The 21,256-nt window shown below is 36.0% G+C and overlaps 6 protein-coding genes across 6 annotated transcripts; 4 read left to right on the top strand and 2 right to left on the bottom strand.

Annotated features, from left to right (window-relative positions):
- Positions 1–60: 60 nt before the first annotated feature.
- LOC118491563 (protein FAR1-RELATED SEQUENCE 1-like) lies at positions 61–1,832 on the bottom strand. Its single transcript, XM_035989432.1, has 2 exons — positions 1,560–1,832; positions 61–948 (listed from the first exon to the last, which is right to left on the bottom strand). The coding sequence occupies exons 1-2, from the start codon at positions 1,830–1,832 to the stop codon at positions 61–63; spliced, it is 1,161 nt and encodes a 386-aa protein (XP_035845325.1).
- A 93-nt stretch (positions 1,833–1,925) lies between these two features.
- On the bottom strand, positions 1,926–4,593 carry LOC118491562 (protein FAR1-RELATED SEQUENCE 5-like). The gene is made up of 5 exons (XM_035989431.1): positions 4,314–4,593; positions 3,682–3,809; positions 3,018–3,259; positions 2,246–2,504; positions 1,926–2,129 (listed from the first exon to the last, which is right to left on the bottom strand). The coding sequence occupies exons 1-5, from the start codon at positions 4,591–4,593 to the stop codon at positions 1,926–1,928; spliced, it is 1,113 nt and encodes a 370-aa protein (XP_035845324.1).
- A 1,687-nt stretch (positions 4,594–6,280) lies between these two features.
- On the top strand, positions 6,281–8,811 carry LOC110936895 (chromatin modification-related protein MEAF6). Its single transcript, XM_022179303.2, has 6 exons — positions 6,281–6,396; positions 6,485–6,579; positions 7,022–7,122; positions 7,484–7,553; positions 8,344–8,387; positions 8,511–8,811. The coding sequence occupies exons 1-6, from the start codon at positions 6,384–6,386 to the stop codon at positions 8,611–8,613; spliced, it is 426 nt and encodes a 141-aa protein (XP_022034995.1). The 5' UTR covers positions 6,281–6,383; the 3' UTR covers positions 8,614–8,811.
- A 2,828-nt stretch (positions 8,812–11,639) lies between these two features.
- Positions 11,640–12,017, top strand: LOC110933714. The gene has a single exon (XM_022176922.1). It carries the CDS (start codon positions 11,640–11,642, stop codon positions 12,015–12,017), a length of 378 nt encoding a protein of 125 aa, XP_022032614.1.
- Positions 12,018–12,023: 6 nt separating this feature from the next.
- LOC118491344 lies at positions 12,024–12,900 on the top strand. Its single transcript, XM_035989012.1, has 2 exons — positions 12,024–12,250; positions 12,551–12,900. The coding sequence occupies exons 1-2, from the start codon at positions 12,051–12,053 to the stop codon at positions 12,897–12,899; spliced, it is 549 nt and encodes a 182-aa protein (XP_035844905.1). The 5' UTR covers positions 12,024–12,050; the 3' UTR covers position 12,900.
- A 340-nt stretch (positions 12,901–13,240) lies between these two features.
- LOC110936896 (protein root UVB sensitive 2, chloroplastic) lies at positions 13,241–18,840 on the top strand. The gene is made up of 10 exons (XM_022179304.2): positions 13,241–13,371; positions 13,448–13,543; positions 14,673–14,761; positions 14,840–14,924; positions 15,034–15,093; positions 15,176–15,269; positions 15,350–15,447; positions 16,641–16,820; positions 16,948–17,070; positions 18,292–18,840. Exons 1-10 carry the CDS (start codon positions 13,360–13,362, stop codon positions 18,703–18,705), a joined length of 1,251 nt encoding a protein of 416 aa, XP_022034996.1. The 5' UTR covers positions 13,241–13,359; the 3' UTR covers positions 18,706–18,840.
- Positions 18,841–21,256: the final 2,416 nt, after the last annotated feature.

Raw genomic sequence — 21,256 nt, 5'->3', positions numbered from 1 at the left:
ATAAAAAGATTATCAAATGTTACTAATAAAAATGCAAAGTTCAAATAGGGGAAAAACATATCAAACATCGTCTTCTGATTCAGTATTGTAAACATAGTTGGGGTCACGATGGGTTCTGGACGAATATCTAATGGGTTGGTTAGATGTTTTTGAAGGTGCCGGGTCGACTTGTTGAGTATTTGTTGCAATCGTATCGTACACTATATCAATAGGGTTGTCGTTGTAGAACTCTTCATCAGAATCGGAAGATGCATATGTAGGTTCAACATCGAATTCATTGTCCGATACATCATATCGGGGAGGAGGAAGGTTGGCAGCAGCCGCAGCATCGCATTTGGCCTTGTAAGCAGCCCGTTTTGCCTCTTTGACTTTAATACAATTGCGACTATCATGATCAAATACATATTTGTTACAATGGTTGCACAAACGCGTAGGACGTTTACGACGTTTAACAATTTTTTCACCCGGACCGACCCGTCTTTTCTTGGTGCCCGAACCTTTGTTTCGTATGCCCATAGGCGGCTGGATTGTTGAAGCTGAATGAATTGGAAGGTTGAGTATATCACTGATGTTAGCAGCCTTTGGGTTATGTTCTGGTTCATCAGGTAAATCTTTATATATTTCATTTCTGATGGATCGTATTTGTGTAGATAGTGAACGAAGTCGATCAGGGTTTTTTCCAATCCGATTCATGCATTGGGTAAGTAAATCAAGTATTTCAGTTTTTAGTGTACCAGTCTCACTCATCTTTGTTGAATACATGTGTGATAAGTTATACACGGTGGATGGGACCGCATCACGTTTCCATCGCCCGCTTATGTATTGGATGGGAATACAGTCAATTGATTTGAACCAAAATACGCAAAATACATGACGGCACAAATAACCGATACGTGTAAATCCCATGCAGGAACAAGTATAAGTGTGTGATGGGATATCACCGTAAACCTGCATGAATATGAATGGTGTAAGTTAAATAACTATATAAGTGAAGTGGATGTTTATAAATATGAATGATGTATTGTTTGTATTGAATAACATAATAAAGTGGTATATATGCATATATGCATATAACATAATATAATAAAAATATGTAAAAAAATTTATGGGAGAATGTATGATTACGTATAGAGTACGATGTATGTTCAGGTTTGTTGATGGATAGTTATAAAAATATGTAATAAATGTGTGTTGTATATTAGTATAATATAGATATCATAAAGCGGTATATTAAAATATGCATATGTACATACAGTGTACATGTTGTGGAATGTTATGAATATAAATATGTATGCATATGGTATTGTAGGCATATATGCATATTGTAGTGTTAGTTACATGTATGCATAATAAAATAGGAATATATGCAAGTATGCATAAGTTGGGATGAAGTAAATAATAAGTAATCAGATGATGTATGCATATATGAATAAAATGTAAATTATAATAAATATGTATCACATATGTTATGCACATATGCATATATACATATATTTAAGGTAATAAAAAAAGAAAAAAGAAAAAAAAAAGAAATAATTAATAGTTAACAAGATAGGTACCTCGAACGTGTTGACAATAACTCTGTGTTTGTTAAGATGTCTAACATTATAAATAGAGTCGACAGACGTGGTGGGACGCTCAGAAACGATACAATGCAACAGTCCTCGATGAATCTCTTTTTGAACTTCCAAAAATATATTCCAGGTGTATATCTCAGATGCTTGAATTTCAATGGGAAGGGTTGCTAAAAATTTTGGTGTGCGTGTGTCACTATCAAACTCATTCTTACGTTGTTTATTACGATTGGAATCAACAGCAGTATCATAGCACATTAAGAATTGGACAAGGGAGTTTGTTTCTCTAGAGTTAGTTTTGAAACGTGCATTATAACTTTCGCACCTGGATGTCGTTTTCATCAAACAGCATTACGGAATCTCTCTGAAATAACATGGTGCCCAACGTGTGCGAATGTTATACATATCGGTCAACCATTTGTGATTTTCAAGTTTATACTCCTTCATTAAAAGTTGCCATTGTGCTTCAAATGTTTCAACTGTTATGAACAAGTTCCAAACAAGTTTGTGTATTGATTTTCTCATATTCCCATTTGCAAGTATATCACCAGATATCTGTAAGTGGTTGACAATTTATAAATAAAAAATGTTAAATTATAATATTAGTAAAAGAATGATGATATATATGTACATTGAAATATTGAATAGGATAAAGTTAATAATATCGTTACCTTAGCGGGCAGTTTATCCGTTATGTGCCACATACATAAACGATGGGTGGATTCGGTGAATACATTTAACACAACTTGTTTCATAGAAGCATCCTGGTCAGTAAGTATAAGTGAAGGTTGTTTTTTGTGGGTTTTAAGGAACATTTGTAGCACCCAATTGTATGATTCAATTGTTTCATCATATAGTAATCCAGCACCGAAAATTACACAACATTTGTGGTGATCAACACCAGTAAATGGAACAAAAATCATCTTGTATCTGCAACATATGTATTGTAATATGTATTAATAATACAAATCATAAAATAAAGTTACGACATGTAGGTAAAAAAATGTATGTTGTGGTATGTAGGCGTGAATAAACAGAATTTATGTGTATGATGATAAAATAGAATATAGTGTTATATTAACATATGCACATATGCATACGATGTAATGTATGTGTAAGGATATGAATACAAACATGTATGCAGATGATATTGTATGCATATATGCATGTGGTTAATGTTATATATGTATAGTTTAAATAGCATAATAGGATTATATGCAGTTATGCATAAGTTGATATGAGGCAAATAATAAATGAATATATGGTGTATGCATAAGTGCATAACATGCAAATTATAATAAATTTGAAGTAAATATGTTATGCATATATGTATACATATTTATATACAAAATGAATATACAACATATGCACATGTGCATGAATTACACATAAACATGTGATTATAAATATGTTGTTATTTAATAATATTGAAAGTTGACATACTTGTTTTTATCATATGTAGCATCAAATCCACACACATCTCCGAAAGCTTCATAATTACGTAAGGATACAAAGTCAGCCCAGAAAGCGGAACGAAGCTCGTTGTTTGTAACAACATATTCAAAGATGAAATCTTGACGGTTTTGGCTTCTTGCTTGTAAGGTGTCAACAAAAAGGTTTGCATCGCGGTCACCAATGAATAATCGAAAGTCTCTACTTACATTTTTAAAATCCACTGTAGTACCCTGCATATTTTGTGGTCCACCTTTTAAGGAAACTTGAATATTGTGGGCAATGCTTGGCCCTATTTTGTTTAACCCGACCCGATGTATAAATTGTTGATTTTCAAAAGTTACTTGTCTATTTTGTCTGAGAAGATCAGCATTTTCATTACTGATCATGCAATGATTATGTTGCTCATCAATGCGATATAATTGAAATTGATTTGTTGTTTCCAAATATCGAAAACGGGCACATGCACCACAATTAGAGACGGTGTATCGGCTGCGTCGTTTGTTGTTTGTAGGTGGTAGTGAAGAATCGAAAGTGTTATGTTCTGGCTTGCCATTTTTGAACATAAAAGATACCGATGTGTAGGAATTCTTATGCTGGGATTGGATGGGTATGTCTTTGTTTTCAAAGTGCCAATACGGACATAAAATCTAGCCTTTGAAGCGTATTGTTTATACATCATGATAGCATCATCCCAGTGTTGGAAGACACTTCCAATGGATGGCATGTATTGAATGTCAACGTCGGGAGTCCAAAATTTGGTACCATCGGGGGACGAATAAACTGAACTTATAAATGTACATGTTGAATGAGTAAATGAATATAAGGTTCATAATGCATATTATAAAAAAATAACAGAATTATGTTGTAACCTAATGTATGAATAGTGGAAGTATTAATGGATTGGGAATAAGATGTTGAAATGTCAGATTTTGTGATTGAATGTATGTAATGATATAGTAGTATATGAATGTGTTTATATAGGCATAGTATAATGTATGTATGAATAAAAATGATCATGTATGTAGAAGTGTGTAATGAACATAATTCATATGCATATATGCATATTGAATATGGTATGCATGTAATTGTGCAAAATTAATTATAATGGACATATGGTAGTATAACAGTTTGTTTATAGATTAGATTGTTGTGAAAAGATGATATTAAAATATTGTTATAAGTATTATAACAGAACGTGTATAATAATGAATCAAGTGTTGATATTAAATGAATGGTATATATGTAAATTGTTTTTAAACAAATGATGATGGAGTAATGTAATACCTTTATGTTCTTTATGTAGGAATTGTAGCCGTTTTGGTGTTTTTGATGAAGTTGACACATAAGAAAACGAACCAGAATCAGAATATGACTGTGTGTTATACGGGATTTCAAAATTATCATCTGTCACAATGTCATATATGGGGTCGATAGCTGCAACAGCACAAGATGAATCAAGTATAGGAATTAACCCTTTATCAGATTGCATTGGTGTTGGACAATGTTGATCATTTCTAATAATATTGATTGGGGCGTTTACTGAAGACGAATCAGATGATGCCATAATATCTGCAATTAATGTGAGTAACATTTGTTGTTATTATATTGATCACATGTTGTATATTATGTATGAAAGTATATAAAAAACATAGTATAATGTAACAATAGGTAGAATGACAAAGAGTGTAACATTTGTAAATGTGTGTAGACAAATGTGATCGTATTAGAAGGAACATAGATGCAAAAAGTAATGTATATGCATATGTGCATATGTAATAAATAAAATAAAGTAATAGTTAAATGTTAACAAATGAGTTTAATGTTTATGAAACAAGTGTAAATTTAATGTATGTATTAACAGAACATAAAACATTTCAGTTGTGAATATGTATACAGATCTTAATGAACAAATATTTGCAGAAAGATATGTTGTAAAATGTAAATTATATAACACAGGTCAAACGTACATATATCTGAATTCAGGATTGATGGGGCAGTTGATAGTATTGAACAATTCGATGGTGATTAATTGAGTTATTACAGTTAATTATTAGTAAACAAACAGTTGTCAGTAAAATGTATACAAGTCAATGATGAAACAGACGGATGTGTTAAACAGGCATATAGAACATATCGATTATGAATTTGATTATAAGGTTGAGATTGTTGAAAAGAAGGTGTTAAATTACACAATTAGATGCGCATTTTGAAGACATATACATTACCTTGTAAGCTGAGAAATGACGAAGATGCTGTAAGAATGTTAGGGTTTGCAGAAATTTGATGAATTGTCGTAATACATGAATTAAGTCGTTGAGGTGTTGCGAATGTGACCGGAATTAAAGATACATTGTCGAAATCTTTGATCGGTGGTCGGAATCGTGGTGGCGGAGACGGAGGCGATAGGCGGCGTCGGACATGAGTGAATAGTACCAATTTTGAATGGATACGATGACTGATTATCTGGAAATATCGTATTTTACATTCCAGCCCTTGTAGTTTGAGTATTGTTGCGTTCACACTTGGTTCTCGCAGTTCTCACAATAATAGCCGGTTCTCGCATGATCTTCTCCCCTTGATTTAAACCCTTAAATGCCAAAGTTTTAATGTTTTATTCCGATTTATTAGATATACACCCAAACTGTTATTATTTGTTTACTATATTTTGTTTTTGTTGGTAAAACTTTCGATTATTGCATATAATAATCGGAAAACTAACCATTATTGTTTTGAAATTGTAAAAAATACAAACACGAATATATAATTGACAAGAATTTGTAGAATGTGGAAAACAAAATAACAAACAACGATTTATTGGCCTAGTAGTCAAGGTGGAGGTGTGAGGTTTTGCTTCTCTTGAAGTCCTGGGTTTAAATCCAGACAAGTGAGATTTTAACATAGTAACTACTAATCTGGTTAGCAACATCTTAACCCGTTAAAAAAAATAACAAACAAACAAATCATTGTCGTGGTTTGAAATTGCAAAAGTAAAAGTAAACAAACAAGAAAAAGAAAAAAAAGAGTTAACAAACATTTTCGTCCCTATGGTTTGTTCAGTTATGTTAGTCCAGTTCAAACTTTAAATTTGTACTATTACCGTTCCTGACATTCTTGAAACATTTCAACTTCGTTCAAAAAATAATATTGAATCGAATAATTGGACAAAACCATAGGACAAAACCATAGGACAAAACTTCTAATTTACTAAAAAAAAGGGAGTTTGGAAAATGAATTTAGTCAATTTAACCTCCGCGATTGAATCATTTTGGGACTCCGAGGAGAGCCAAAAAGGGTTTTCTTTTCTTTTCTACGAACGAGATCACAAACAAAACCACCATCAAACAGTAAAAAAACATGGAATCTGAAGGTACTCCTTACGGCGGTGATTCTTCCCTTTAAAATGCTTTTCCAGTTCCTCTTTAAATAATAATATTTAATTCCATGTTGATGTTCAGGGCAACAAAACTCTTCCAACCCCTCTGCCTTGATCGCTTCCCTTTTATCCAAAAGAGCCAAACATCATGAGGATCTTCGCACCATCGAAAAACAGGTTTCCATTTCTTATTCATCTTTACGTTTTTCTACTTCTTCTTCTTATGATTGCTTGTTCATAGATTCTTTCAATTTGATTTTCTGATTTGGGTTTGGGATGAAGAAGAGAAAGATAACCTAAATTAAAGTGTTGTTTGCCTAACCTCAAAATAATAAGTGTCTCCTTTCAGTATTGCAGATTGATCGGTTAGTTTTAGTTAGTTGGTTACTTAAAGTGACAGTTCAAGTACTTCTATCTATGCATTATTAACTTGGTTTTTACATGTGTGGGAAACCAGGATTGTTGGGTATTTGTGATCCTATGAATCTTGAAACTTTAGGTCATAATCGGATCAATCTAGTTGAAATCTTCTCTTAATATCTGTGACGGATGTTTTGCTTTGATTATTATTAACGTTTTTGTACCTCTTAAGATAACACAAAAACTTAAATGTTTCCAGGTTTATGACATGGAGACAGCCTACTTACAGGATCCAAGCCAGTGTGGAAATGTTTTAAAAGGTTACGAAGGGTTTCTGTCAGCATCTAAGAGCACTTCACTGTAAATCCTTAAACTTTCTATTATACATCTCTATATCTGTATCATACATATACTCTTGTGGAATTGTCAGTTGTAACGACAAATTGTGTGTTGAATATTTAAAATGCATGTTGATAAGAAAATCCGCATAGGGGTAACGTTTAAAAAAAATGGGTATCGAAATCGAAAAACGTCAAATTTTTCCAAAATTTACACTACCGTCGGAGCGTCAAGGGGCAACGGGAGTTACCCCTTGTAACACTATAGGTCCGCCCCTTCATAAGACAACGGTAACAGGCAAATAAGTAAGTTAAACTGAATCTTTGCAAAAAAAGGTATATGTTACTGTTTTGTGACTTGTGTTACTTTTTTGCGATCGCAGCTACAAGCGAACTAGGAAATTTCAGCCAGAAGATAGGCTCTTTTCACTATCTTCAGTTACCTCACCAGCGGTATGTTTTGTGAATTTCTTATTATATTATTTTTGTTTTGTAATAGTTGCATCTTGTCGCCAATTTCCAGACTACAGGGGCAATACCAAATATCAACAATTTTTATGAAAGCTAGTTATTTGCATTATAAGTTATTGATAGACTGGTAAAGGTCAAACTGGTTGCCCAATTTTAAAGTCTTTTAAACTATAATACTAATATGATTATTGATTAGTGATTGCAACCTCTTAAATTGTTTTTTTTTTTACTTTGAAATTCGCTCCATATATTTTTTTTTTAACGACCAACAAAACAAGTTTATTCAAACGAAAAAAACCAACAAGAAGCTGGCATAATACTTTGAAAACAACATTACAAGCAAAAAATCAGAAAAAAACGAACCAGACACCCGAAACATTTTACAACCCGACTATCCCAAATTTTCAAGGTTAAAAGCTTTCCATTCCTGATTCCTCCCATGTCAACGCCATAGATTTTGACTTCATTAAAAATATTACGTTCCATATTTGATCAACAATTTCTGTGATCATATTTACTTATTTAGGATATATATTTTTTTAATTCTTGTATTATGAAAGTGGACATTACAAGTGTTTGACTCCATTAAAAAATATTACGGTTCGACTTGTTAGCTAACCCGTGTGACATCCATATTTCCACCTGTAAGTATTGGTTTATAACTTTGTGTTGCCTCTATGATACCTTTGTTTATCAGTAGTATAACTATATAGTCCTAGTCAACTTATATGTAGCAAGTTACAAGATTTTATAACTTTATGCAACTTCACAGACTGAAGAACAAGCTGCAATGGGAGCTCCCTCTGGGATGGGCCCGTAAGCATTTTTCTTTAATTCAACTAACTCGATTCTTATTGTTTTTAATATTTTGTATCTCTACTACTGCATAAACTGGTACACACCGCGCTGAGTTTTTGAATATTTTTTTTGTTTGATCAGGGGAAAGCCAAAGAAGGGTAGACCTGGACCGAGGGATGTGAGAAGAATCAGGCAATATAGTGAACCGGATTTTGACTATGAAGATGATCCTGATATGCTTTGAAACTATTCTTGTTTACTGAGGTTTAGTGCTAGTTATGCTATTGAAGAGGTCAAAGACAACAAAATCTTGGTTTTGCAAGTATAATTGTGGGAGAATTGGATTTGCCATCAATGGTGTTTTAAAGATTCATGTTTCTTGATGTGTATATATGCATACTGGTGATTATAATGAATTTAGGGCACATTCATGTGTTTCATATGATCAAGAATCATTTTGGTGCCCTCTCTGCCGGCCTGCTTAGTGGCAGAGCCACCTTCTTTGGGGTCAGTGGATGGATTATAAACGAGCCAATGACCCGTCAATACATATAGCTTTTGTGGTTGCTCGAGACCCAAACAAATTAAATGGTTTTTATATGAACATCAATTGCTTTTGTTGCTACAAATAATCTCCAAGCAACTTCAATGAGTACTTCGATGGTGAAAAGGCAGAATCTTCGATCTGGAAAAGAGGGTTTCTCTTTCTTAATTTGACTCCGACGTGATAATAAGTAGTTGAGAAAGCGTTGGATGCGGGTAGTAAATGCATGTATGTATTAATGAGAGTATAACTTCTTGTTGAACGTCTAGGTCGCTTTTATAGTTGATCTTTTGTGTGGACAAATGAAACGTAGTATGACCTGCTGCCCATCACTTTTTTTCTACCCATGTCAACGACTCTTTTACCTATGAGATTCTTTCAATCAGTGGTGAGATCTTTTATGTTTTATTCATTATGTCATTGGTAAGGTCATATCATATTAAGTGATTATGTACTTTCCACCTGAATTTGACTTGTATTTGATTATAAGGATGTGGTACTAAGTTTTTAAGGTCCATATCTCATGATTCCGGATGTGTTGGCATGTAAAGGTCAATACATGCTAATACAGAACCGTGGTCCTGCTCGGGTCCAATAAACCCGGGCTTGGCGAACCAGACGTAATGATCCCAAATAGGCCCACATGTTTTGAAAGATATGTTTTATCTTAAGAGGCTTGCATTATTAGACTATGCACGACCTCCTAAACACTTGCACCACCTCATTTCTCTCTCAAACACTCTCTAATCTTCCACTTTCTCAACTTTGGGAAGGAAGTTCAAGGACCAAAACGGTGATTTCGGTGATTGCAATTGTCAAACTCGCTTACTAGCACTTTGTGAAAATTATCTTCGCAAAACCGTGAGTATACTTGACCCTTTTTACGCTTTAATGCACTTTTTTGTGTAACATGTATCAACTATCAAAATTCACAATACATACAATCAAACTCAATCCACCAAACAGGCTATTTGTTATGCTTAGGTTGTTTATGCTAGAATACTTTCATGCACTCTATTTGTCATTAACTTAGCTAGCCCACCTTAACAATTATAGCGCTATAGGAGTAGCACACCACCCTTCGGGGTATTGTTAAGTTAACATACTTTACGGTCTCGATCATTTCGGTGTCGAGGGACACACATTATACTTTACGGTCTCGTTCACTTCGGTGACGAGGGATGCACATTATTCTAGTGGACACTCGGGTTTGGCCTATAGTTATGCATGCTAGCTTCAACTTAGTATATAAATTGTCATGTTGGATTTGAGACAACCTTTTATGCGTATGCTAGGTATTCAAACTTGTATACTCGCCAACTTTTGTTGATTTTATTTTAATACATGTTGCAGAAATGTATGTTGACGCGAGAAGAAATCTATTTAGGACGGATTTAGAAACGCACTTAAATTCTTATTTGTAATTCTATTGTGGTAATTGTTTAAGTTGCAAATGTTGTACCTTCTATTCAAGACAATATAATCCTTTTAGTATGAAATGAAATGTGTTTATTTAAATATCGTCACCTTAGCACGTTATGAAGTCTCGAGCAATCTCATTTTCGTCTCACTCCGAAGTGGGGTTATGAAGAAGAGGATGCTGGCTGTTTTAGGTTTATACATGACGAAAATATAATTTTACCCTTGAGTTTCTAAGTAAAAAGACAAACCTACCCCGGTCAACTAACAGTTGACTAACAGGGACTTGATTGCGAGCAATCGACAAACACAAAGACCAAAGTGTTCATTCTTTTCAAATGAGAACTGAACATGTGATTGGGTGTAAAGCCTAGGATTGAAATTTTACTTTACTATTTTTCCTTTTCAGTTTTAGGGGGTGTTTGTCATTTCTTTTGACTTTTGACTTCTCAAAAGGAATAAGTAAGAAATTGTTACTTCTCAATTTCTCCTTTTTAAAGGAAAAAAAGTCCTTTTCAAGAGGTGTTTGGGATTCCTTTTGACTTTAAAAGTATTTCTCAGATGGTGTTTGGGATTCCTTAGGGTGGGGGGTATGGTTAATCACTCTAGGGTGATTGAGTGATTCTCTACCTAATAATATTATGCCATGTCAAGTCCTAATTTCACTCCCCGTTTTGCACTCAATCACTAGATATGGTTAATCACCCTAGGGTGTTTGAGTTATATATTTTTTGATTGGTTCTTCTCTCCTCTCTCCTCTCTCTCTCTCTATCCTCCCTCACTCTTCAATCACATCGGTGAGCATATCCTGATTTCCCTCACCGAACATCCACTCACCGATCAACTCAATCATGGGGGTATGGTCACTGATCGATGACACCCACTCAATCACCCACTCTCCGCACATCATACCTCCCACTGTTACTTCTAAGAAGTTAACAAGTCAAAATTAGCTCCAAAAGTATTTTTTAAAAGGAATCCTAAACACCTAAGGGGATACGGAGTGGCATGCGGTTAGGAGCGGCAAAGAGGTTTGCCGATCGGCAAACACCGCCGCCAACCTATTGGCGATGCGGCAAACTTTGCAAATCGGTAACCCTTTGCCGACTCGGGAAAGCGAAATGGAAAAAGGGGGGGGGGGCACCTCCAACGGTAATATTACCGTTAAAAAAAAATAATTTTTTTAAAAAAAATTAAACTATATATATATATATATCACAATAAACCATTTAACCATATACCTTCAAGTTTATACTCAAACAAACCAAAAAATACCACCAATTCCTTGTAAAAGTTTACCATAAAAAATGGCGGATGAACTCCCGTTATGGTTCCCACCCATGAGTAGCGACGATTCATCCGATAGTAGCATTCTTTTTTTTCAAAATCTCATCGAAGAAGCCGAACTTCAAGATACCGGCACGTCTAACCAAAGAAGATATATTGAACGTCAACGTGAGGAGGGGCATGAGACACTCATGGCGGATTATTTTGTCAAAGACCCGAAGTACAACGAAGATATCTTTCGGCATAGGTTCCGTATGTCGAAACGTTTGTTTCTAAAAATTGTGTCCGATGTGGAAGAGAACGACCCCTGGTTTGTAGAGGCCCCCGATGCGCGAGGTAGGAAGGGCTTTACGCCCTTGCAAAAGGTGACATCGGCTATTAAACAGCTCGCAACTTGAAACACTCCAGACGAGAACGACGAGTACTTGCATATGGCCGAAAGAACTTCCCGCGAGTGCCTAGAATATTTTTGTGACACGGTTTGCAAAATATATGGTCCAGAGTTCTTACGTAGACCGACAAGCCACGACATGGCACTTTTATACCAAGCTCATGAGGAAAAACATCACCTTCCAGGTATGTTCGGTAGCCTTGATTGCACCCATTTCGTTTGGCGTTTTTGTCCGACAGAGTATCGAGGCCAATATATGCGAGGAGATCATAGATACCCGACTGTTATGCTCGAAGCGGTTGCTTCTCAAGACTTATGGTTTTGGCATGCTTTTGCCGGTCCACCCGGTTCTCAAAACGATATCAATGTTCTACAACAATCTCCGTTATTTTTAACGGAACGAAATGGAACCGCGCCAAAATGTCCATTTTACGTTAACAACCATTTATACAAACGTGGTTATTTGCTCGTGGATGGAATCTACCCTTCGTGGTCCGTGTTTGTGAAGTCGATCCCTTACCCTCACGAAGTAAACGAAAAGAAATTCAAGAGGCAACATGAGGCGGCAAGAAAAGACGTCGAACGGGCTTTTGGTGTTTTGAAGGGGAAATGGGGTGTATTGAGTCGACCGATGCGAGCAAGATCGGTTAAAAAAATTAGGAATGTCGTGTACACGTGTATTATTTTACACAACATGATTTTGAAAGATGATGGAAAGGCGATAGCACCGGTGCACATTCGGGATCCTCCGGTCGAGCCGGCTCTAGACGATACGGTGCTGGGCGAGTTGATCAATGAAGACACCCATTGGAGACTCAAACACGATCTCATAGATCATCTCGCAAGTCAAGATTTACCCCATCTTTTGGCCGATTCCGACGAAGACTAGTTTAAATTGTTTCATGTTAATGTAATTTTATTGTTTTTTAATTTAGTGTAACTTTGATGTTTTTAATTTAATTTATGAAACTTTATTGTTTTTTAATTTAATGTATATATCCTAAATTTATTTATATTAAATAAATTATTGCAAAAAAAAAATAATAATAAAAGTTTACCACTTCAGCAAGTGTTTAAACCATTGCCAACACTTTTCAGCAAAGTTTAAACACTTTTGCCTAATTGACATGGCGCGCTCTGATTGATCGGTTTTTTGATTTGCCACTTTAAAGTGTTTAACCACTCCTTATACCCTAATTTTGTTTGACATAAAGATTTGAAAAGTAAAATAAAACGCCTACATATGTTGAAACATTTGTTGGACTGTTCGGCGACCACGTAGACGACGTCGCATGTTGCTTCATAGTTTGCTCCTCCGGTCTGATTAAACAGCGATCTTCTTTCAACCCATGAACTCACCGGTCTGTTTTCTTCCGGTCACTCCTCTTTCATTTCCTTTCTTCTTAATCGTCTTATTATTATTGTTTTTAATGACAGGAAAATCCGTTGTCAATGTCTTCTGCTGTATCCTGGACTGAGACCTCCGACACCGTCTCCCGTCGCTTTTTCTTTAATCCCGACGGCCACTTCTCCGTCAGTATTCTACTCTTCACCTTTTTACACTCATTTCCAAAATTACCATCTTTATTATTCTTATAAATCATCTTAAGTTTTGAGAACAGTGCTGAGGTTTAATCTGATTTATATAATTTGATTTGATACTCCCCTAACCTATTAAAATCACCATCACCGCCTCTGATGCTAGGCTACCTTGTGGTTATCTCCTACATTGTAATAATCTTTCTTGTGTACCAAAGTCATTATAGATGCTTAGTGGGCAGTGGGAAGCTTGGGATTTCCGAGGGGGGTCGAAAACGTATATACCCAAAAATTTCTATGGAACCGGGGGTCGAAAACGTATATACCCAAAAATTTTTATACAAAAGCTACATACACAACACTACTGACCGAAAAGTTCGGGGGCCCCCCCGGCCCCCTTCTAACCTTCGCCCCTGTTAGTGGGTGATAATCATAGACATAGTTGTCGAAGGCGCAAAGGGTGGGCCTTGGGCATCTGTGCAAGGTGCTTAAGCGAGGGTTTTTATAGGGGGGCCTTATAGTGTAAAAATACAATTTTGAGGGCTAGTTTAGGTCGGTTTTGGTTGATTCCAGGCTTGTTTAGGTTGGTATAATTGTTTTATACCCCTTCCGGCGATTTTTGGCCGGGAGTTCTTCGGAACTTGACCTGAAAAATGCGTCTGGTGGCCTGAAAGTGGGGCTTTTGTAGTGAAGCGAGAAGGCTGCGATGGGCCTGAAAAGTGGGCCTAGGCGCATGCCTGGCCCGGGTGAGCCACTGAGCCTTGACAACAGAGGTGATAATACTTGCATTGTGATAACAATCAATCGACTAATTTGGGTACAAGTGTTTTGATAATCTAGGTTGCTAATTTATCAGGTTATGTGGATAATATCAGTATTCAGTAGTGTGAAATTATGAACCCTAATTTGTTGGTAACCAACTAAGCATCATAGCTCAACAGATTTTTAAACTTCGTTTACTTGTGATTATTATATCAGAAGGTCAAGTTTTTTTTTTCTTGATGCTGTGAAGACCGGTACTTTTTGTGTTATATTATTAATAAGGTATTAAGGTGAACACCAGTACTTTTCGTGTTATATATGATTACAATTAAACCTTGTGGGACTTTTTTTTTGTTCTTAGGTGAAGGTGCTTGACGATTCGAGACCTATCGTCCACAAATTGGCTGAATCGTTTGTCAATCAGTTTTTTCCCTCCGGGTTTCCATATAGGTAACTTCATGAAATTTTCACATAAGTTGAAGTCGAGAAGCCGTTTTTTATGGTCTTATGAGTCTCTTGTTACTACAGTGTCAATGAAGGATACCTTAGATACACACAATTTCGGGCGTTACAACATTTTTCAAGTGCGGCACTATCCGTGTTATCAACTCAGGTACTTAAAAAAAATCCCATTTCTTAAACTTCATTTTTACATAATTATTATTTTTACTTTTACAAAGCATAATGTCATTGTGGCGATATGTAATCTTACCGTTTTGCAGTCATTGTTGTATGCTGCAGGCTTGAGGCCTACCCCAGCACAAGCAACTGCAGTTAGTTGGGTGAGAAACAAGTAGTAACAACTCGAAAATTCAAATGTGTTAGTGCTACCGAAAAGTTAACTATCTCCGTTGATTTAACCAGATACTAAAAGACGGAATGCAGCATGTGGGAAAGCTAATATGTAGCAATTTAGGGGCACGGATGGATTCTGAGCCCAAGCGCTGGAGAGTTTTGGGTTGGTACCATTCATTGTTCTTTTGTTCTATGTAGCTATGAAATATTCGACTTTAATACAAATAACTAATATAATTGTAGCTGATGTGCTATACGACTTGGGAACCGGCCTCGAAATCTTTTCCCCCTTATGCCCACCATTATTTCTTGAAACGGCTGGCTTAGGGAATTTTGCAAAGGTAATAATAAATCTCTACGTTAGTTGCTATAGGTGGCAAAGGGGCGGGTCGGACAAGTTAAAACTGGCTCAGGTTAAAATGGGTAAAAAACAGGTTGGGTTGACCCACCGCCGTTTTATACCCTTATTCAGTTTCATAAATAACTATTACATAATATATGATTACAAAAACTAGTATTAGTTATATCATCCTTGTTTTTAAAGGGATATACTAAATTGAAACATTGACTACACTTTGGGGGACCTTTAATTTGTCTGACCCGTTGACTAGTTTGCTAAATTCTACTAGTCGGATTTGATTGCAATAAGTTACAGTTCGAAGTGCATAAAAAGTTAACATACTTTTACCATTCTTCTATTTTGGGGAATATGGTATCTTCCCTCGCATTAGACTATGGGGTGTGGAGGGGCTTGGGTTGGGGGCATTGCTCGACACGTGGCAGATATGGGCTCCACCAGTCCACACCCAAAAAAGTGGGGTGTGGTAGCGGCGTGGCCAGGCGGGCGTGGGTTGCCATGTGGTTTTTTTTTTTGTTTATTGTTTTTTAGAGTTGACAACTATATAAAATAACACAACTTATATTAATTTTATAAAAAAGTTACATAAAAGACGATCCTAAAAAATTTAAAAAAACTACTTAATAAATCGTAAAAAATAAAAAAAAAACTACTTATTAAATCCTAAAAAGTAAAAAAAATTACAAAGTACGGTAAATATTAAAGTGGGGAACCCACTTAAAATCCGTATTCCCATCGTGCCTGTACTCGATCTTCGTGATCTCGACTCGATCGTCGTGGGTCAAGTTGCTCGCGTGGACACAGACGAAGCAAACTTTAAACCGATTCAACTCCGGTTTGAGCTCACACCATTTGTGTTGACGCGCGTTTAAGTTGGCTACCGCCGCCCCAACCCACGCCCCACACCCCACGGTCTTACGGATTCAACTTTCAGAAGAATTTCATTTAGAGGAATCTTGTAAGCTGGCTTTCAAACGCCACATCATCATTTTGTCTCGGAATTGAGTCAGATTCTCCTCACAAGAAAATTTTGAAAGTTAGACCCTTTTTACCAGGTTTTAACTTCATGAGAAGGAAATTAATATATTACCCAAAATAGAAAAGTGACCAAACTATGTTACCTTTTTATGCAATGCGCCGTAATTTTTTTTTCTCTTCTAATCTGTCATTCAACAGGGAATGGCTGTAGTTGCCGCAAGAGCAACAAGATTACCGATATATTCCTCATTTGCAAAAGAAGGCAATCTTAGTGATTTATTTGCAAAAGGAGAGGCGATTTCAACTGTGTTTAATGTGCTTGGATTAGGTGTCGGGATTCAGTTAGTCTCTACCGTTTGTTCGTCAATGCAAGGGAAGGTATGTACGGGTCCACATTTGCCAGTTTTGCGGTCAACCATTGACCCCTTTAATATGGCCAATAAATCATTATTAGTTTTCAGTTTTAGGTTCTTCTAACATTTGATAAAAATTTAAATTTGTGCAGTTGGTTGTGGGGCCCGTCCTTTCTATCATACATATCTATTGTGTAAGTGAAGAAATGAGAGCTGCTCCGGTCAACACATTGAATCCACAGAGAACTGCAATGATTGTAGAAGAGTTCCTAAAGGTTGGTAAACAAATGCCAAAAAGATATCTTATTAATGATCTTTAGCTCGTATTATTTATTTAGGAAATTTCGATCCATTTACTTATCGATGGGTCGATTTGGGTCGTGTTTTATGTTAAACGGGTCAAATAGCTAAGACTGAGAGGGGACCTTGTTAAACGCATTGACAATCCCCCAATGTCTATTTTTAATGAGGCATATAGCGTGCTAAATTGTTATTTTCAATGATTTTGTTTCAGTAATATTTTTTTTGTAACAATAATTAACCCAAGGATTAGGATCAAATACAAAGGATCCTAATTGTAAGAAGTGTAAGAAGGATTTATAGAGTGACAAGTGTCCAATAACCTAAAAAAACCCACTACACAAAAAAACCCCACTACAAAAAAAAAAGTAAATGGATCGGATTTTTTTTTGTTTTTTTTGCCGGGAGGGGGGTGGGGGGGGGGGGGGTTAGGTTTTTGGGTGGTGGTGGGGTGGGGTGGGGGTGGGTGTTTAGGTTTTTGGTGGTGATGTAGTGGGTTTAGTTTTAGGTTATTGGACACTTGTCACTCTATAAATCCTTCTTACACTTCTTACAATTACAAGCCTTTGTAGAATAACTTGACCCATTAACCCAATATTTATTTTTTAATACGTTAAAAAATGGAGAAAAACGTACTTGCGGGTTCAGTGCAACTAAAGCGTTTTAACATCGATCCTACCTATCCATCCCACCGCCTCTAATTTAGGACATTAAACATTCTCATTTTGTGACCCATTTACCATAAATGGGTCCAGTTAGGTTATGTTTTCTATCTGACATGTTAACTGTGTATAAGTAAAAAAGTTAACCGGTTATAATTGGTCAAATGGTCAAACAAATAAAAGGGTTAAAATTAAATAAAGGTGCATTAAAATGCCTACAACTTCCTGACTCACCATGTCATGATTATCTTGCTAATGTCGCTTTTGTGATCATATCTAATGTATTGTAGTTTTTGTGATTGTATTTAACGTATTAACGGATAATTAAATTAAAAGAAGAAAAAAAGTGCTGGAGGAACCTGCTCGGTTTGTACGTGTACTAAAAAAATAACACATGACCGAACCCACCCATTTTGCCCGGATTGTGGGTCCCATAGCCCTCTGATAAATGAAATGGGACCCACAATGAGGAAAATGGTGTATGCGAATGGTATAATCTTTTTTGTATTTGGTATTGAAATGTATATAATGTAGACGGGAAAAGTATCAAGCCCTGCAGACCTAAGGTACAAAGAAAGTCTTTTATTTCCCGGGCGGCTCATAAAAGATGCTGGAAATGTTAAAGTCGGTAGAGATTTACATAAAGCAATCAAGCCTTCGAGATTAAAAGAGCTCAAAGAAATCTTTCCAAATGAGAAATTTCTGTTAAGTTGTGGAAACAGTTGGACAGACATGGTTCTGGAGCACAACGCTAGCGGTGAAGATGCGTTAAGAGGATGGCTGGTGGCGGCATACGCTAGAGGTGAAGTCTCCGTATCTGAACGAAATTTTCAACTGGCGTATGAGAAGATGAAATCGGTGATGCCTTCACTGCTTCCTGAATTACAAGCAAAAGGATGGCATACCGACCGTTTTCTTGATGGAAAAGGTATACGTTTTGGTTTTTAGTTTCGTAAAAGTATAAATCGATTAGTTCTACTTAACCTACCAATTTTTGGTAATAAATTTCTGGAAACATAACACATGACCTTTGTTCTTGTTTGGCTTACTATTTGAACTCATCCAATCTTCTCTGGCTTGCTTTGTATGTGTTTCGTATTGGCCATTGAAATATGATATTTATATTTACTGTATTAACGGGTCAAATAGGTAAAATTTTATAAAAGTAGTCAAGAAAACGGCTTACGTGTCGCCTATAGTGTGATCAAGTGTATACAACTTCTTCCCATATGCTTGAATTAACATATGGATCGTTATTTCTATGGTAGATTTTCATTTCTTGTTAATAATCTTAACTAAAAGAAAAATAATAGACATGTTGACCTACATGTTTTGACATGTTGACCTACATGTTTTGACATGTGGATGTGTCCAAATTATTGTCACTACAACTCTACAAGGGGGATGTATGAAATCTGAACACATAGTAGCATACCAAAAATGTGCATGATGTAACCTGTCTAGTGACTCCATGACAATTATAATATTGCTCCACTAATTTTTATGGGATATGGCTTGGCCATCTTGATCTTGATCTTGCACAAGTGCATGTCTATGGATTTGACTTTTTTTCTTTCACATTTCAACATCTTAAAAACCCTTACTTAAGAAGGTGACTTTCCCTTTTCGTATGATAAGTTGCCGTTTCTTTTTTTTTTTTTTTTGAAAAAAAAAGCTGCTGTTGTTTTTATAAATAGTCGTTTCGGCCCGGAAGAATAGCCACGTCCACAACGATAATTTCATTGAATAACACACCAATGGGTTAGCTCTACCTCACCATTTTATGTTTAAATTTTTATTAGTCAACCCATTCCATTTCACGTTACCAACCGCAATTGATGATTCAAGTGCCCTATACGAGTTGGGAAAAAGGCCCTTAGGCCCTAACGAATTATATGAACTATTTTATTTTAAACAAGAGTAAATTTCAATTTTTGTCCTTTATGTATTATCTGAATTTTGAAACGTGTCCTTTAAAAGTTTTAATTTCATTTTATGTCCAAAAAACACATGTTATATAACACTTTAAGTCCTTTACACCAAACTGAGTTAAATTACTCAGTTAGGTTTTATTTAAGACGAGGACAAAAATAGTATTTGATAAATAAATGCATCAGATCCTCATTCTCTCTCTAATTGTGCATCACCCCCACCCACTCTCTCTTTCTCTCTAACTGTGCATCACCACCACCATTATCTAGCCACTACCCCTCTGTGGCCACAAAAATCATCGCTACCACCACCATGATAAACCTGAACATCACTAACCCATAACCTCCATCCCCTATCTTTCCAACCTCTCTCTGCATTTTATGGCTACTCACCTCATAACCTCCACCATCACCAAATCATTTAGCCGGAAGTCCCTATCGCCACCACTATCAAATCATTTATAGTAGCAAATCACCACCACAAACGAACCATATTGCTGGAAAAGTGAAGTTAGATTTGAACCATCATCATCGTCAGATTTGAAACAGAAATTGAAGGAGATGCGTCGATGATAATGGTGGTTGTTAATTCTTTGTTAATTGAAACAGAAATTGAAGGAGATGCATCTGGTATTGAAAGAGATGCGTCAGATCTGAAACAGAAATTGAAGGAGATGCGTCAGATCTGAAACAGAAATTGAAGGAGATGCGTCTGGAATCTCTTTAAATCATCATTGTCAGATCTGAAACAGAAATTGAAGGAGATGCGTCTGGTATCACCATTATCACCATCTTCTGAACCAGGGATTTAAGGAGATGGGGTGGCTGTGATGGTGGTTGTTAATTTTTTAAGGAGATGCATCGGTGATAATGGTGGGGCAAGTTCCGACGATAATGGTGTGGTTGTGAGGATGGTTTTGATGGTGGTTGTTATTTCTTTGAAACGGGGGGAAGAAATAGGGCAGTTGTGATGGTGGTGGTTCACTGTTTGTGCATTGGCGAAGATGGTGAGGCAAGTTCCGATGACAACGATGAGAGAGTTAAAGAAAGGTGAAACATCCCTTGCCGGTTCCTTGTTTTTATGTGCTCGTTTTCCGGTTAGAAAGAGAGAATGGGTGGGGTGATGCACAGTTAGAGAGAGAAAGGAGATCTGATGCATTTATTTATGAAATACCATTTTTGCCCTTGACTTAAATAAAACCTAACTGAGTAATTTAACTCAGTTTGGTGTAAAGGACTTAAAGTGTTATATAACATGTGTTTTTTGGACATAAAATGAAATTAAAACTTTTAAAGGGCGCGTTTCAAAATTCAGATAATACATAAAGAACAAAAAGTGAAATTTACTCTTTTAAACAATGATTAAGATAGCAAAATCACAGTATTAGAATGACATACCATAATAGCTAACCGGTGGGTCGTGAAACCCTCCTAGCATTCTTGATAGCAAATTGTTTGATATCTTCTTCACAGTTTATACTCTCTAAGATTTCGTTCTCGATAGCTATCATTGCCAATTAACAAAACACCCAATTCTAACAATTAATTAATTAGGGCTCAACATTCAA

Source organism: Helianthus annuus, chromosome 4 (genome assembly GCF_002127325.2).
Source record: "Helianthus annuus cultivar XRQ/B chromosome 4, HanXRQr2.0-SUNRISE, whole genome shotgun sequence".
Lineage (NCBI taxonomy): Eukaryota > Viridiplantae > Streptophyta > Magnoliopsida > Asterales > Asteraceae > Helianthus > Helianthus annuus.
This window is presented reverse-complemented; position numbering and strand designations above follow the sequence as displayed.

Bases quoted from the DNA above. Each gene is read 5' to 3' on its own strand.
- LOC118491563 (XM_035989432.1), bottom strand. From the start codon at position 1,832: ATGTGCTATGATACTGCTGTTGATTCCAATCGTAATAAACAACGTAAG. The intron at 949-1,559 runs GTACCTATCTTG...ATATTCATGCAG, and splicing joins TTATTGTCAACACGTTCGAG to GTTTACGGTGATATCCCATC.
- LOC118491562 (XM_035989431.1), bottom strand. From the start codon at position 4,593: ATGGCATCATCTGATTCGTCTTCAGTAAACGCCCCAATCAATATTATT. The intron at 3,260-3,681 runs GCTAGATTTTAT...CAAAATATGCAG, and splicing joins ATAAACAATACGCTTCAAAG to GGTACTACAGTGGATTTTAA. The intron at 2,505-3,017 runs GTATGTCAACTT...CATATGTTGCAG, and splicing joins GCTACATATGATAAAAACAA to ATACAAGATGATTTTTGTTC.
- LOC110936895 (XM_022179303.2), top strand. The intron at 6,580-7,021 runs GTTTCCATTTCT...AAATGTTTCCAG, and splicing joins TTCGCACCATCGAAAAACAG to GTTTATGACATGGAGACAGC. The intron at 7,123-7,483 runs GTAAATCCTTAA...TTGCGATCGCAG, and splicing joins GCATCTAAGAGCACTTCACT to CTACAAGCGAACTAGGAAAT.
- LOC110933714 (XM_022176922.1), top strand. From the start codon at position 11,640: ATGGCGGATGAACTCCCGTTATGGTTCCCACCCATGAGTAGCGACGAT.
- LOC118491344 (XM_035989012.1), top strand. From the start codon at position 12,051: ATGGCCGAAAGAACTTCCCGCGAGTGCCTAGAATATTTTTGTGACACG. The intron at 12,251-12,550 runs GTATCGAGGCCA...AGTAAACGAAAA, and splicing joins TGGCGTTTTTGTCCGACAGA to GAAATTCAAGAGGCAACATG.
- LOC110936896 (XM_022179304.2), top strand. The intron at 14,762-14,839 runs GTAACTTCATGA...TTGTTACTACAG, and splicing joins CCCTCCGGGTTTCCATATAG to TGTCAATGAAGGATACCTTA. The intron at 15,094-15,175 runs GTGAGAAACAAG...TGATTTAACCAG, and splicing joins AAGCAACTGCAGTTAGTTGG to ATACTAAAAGACGGAATGCA.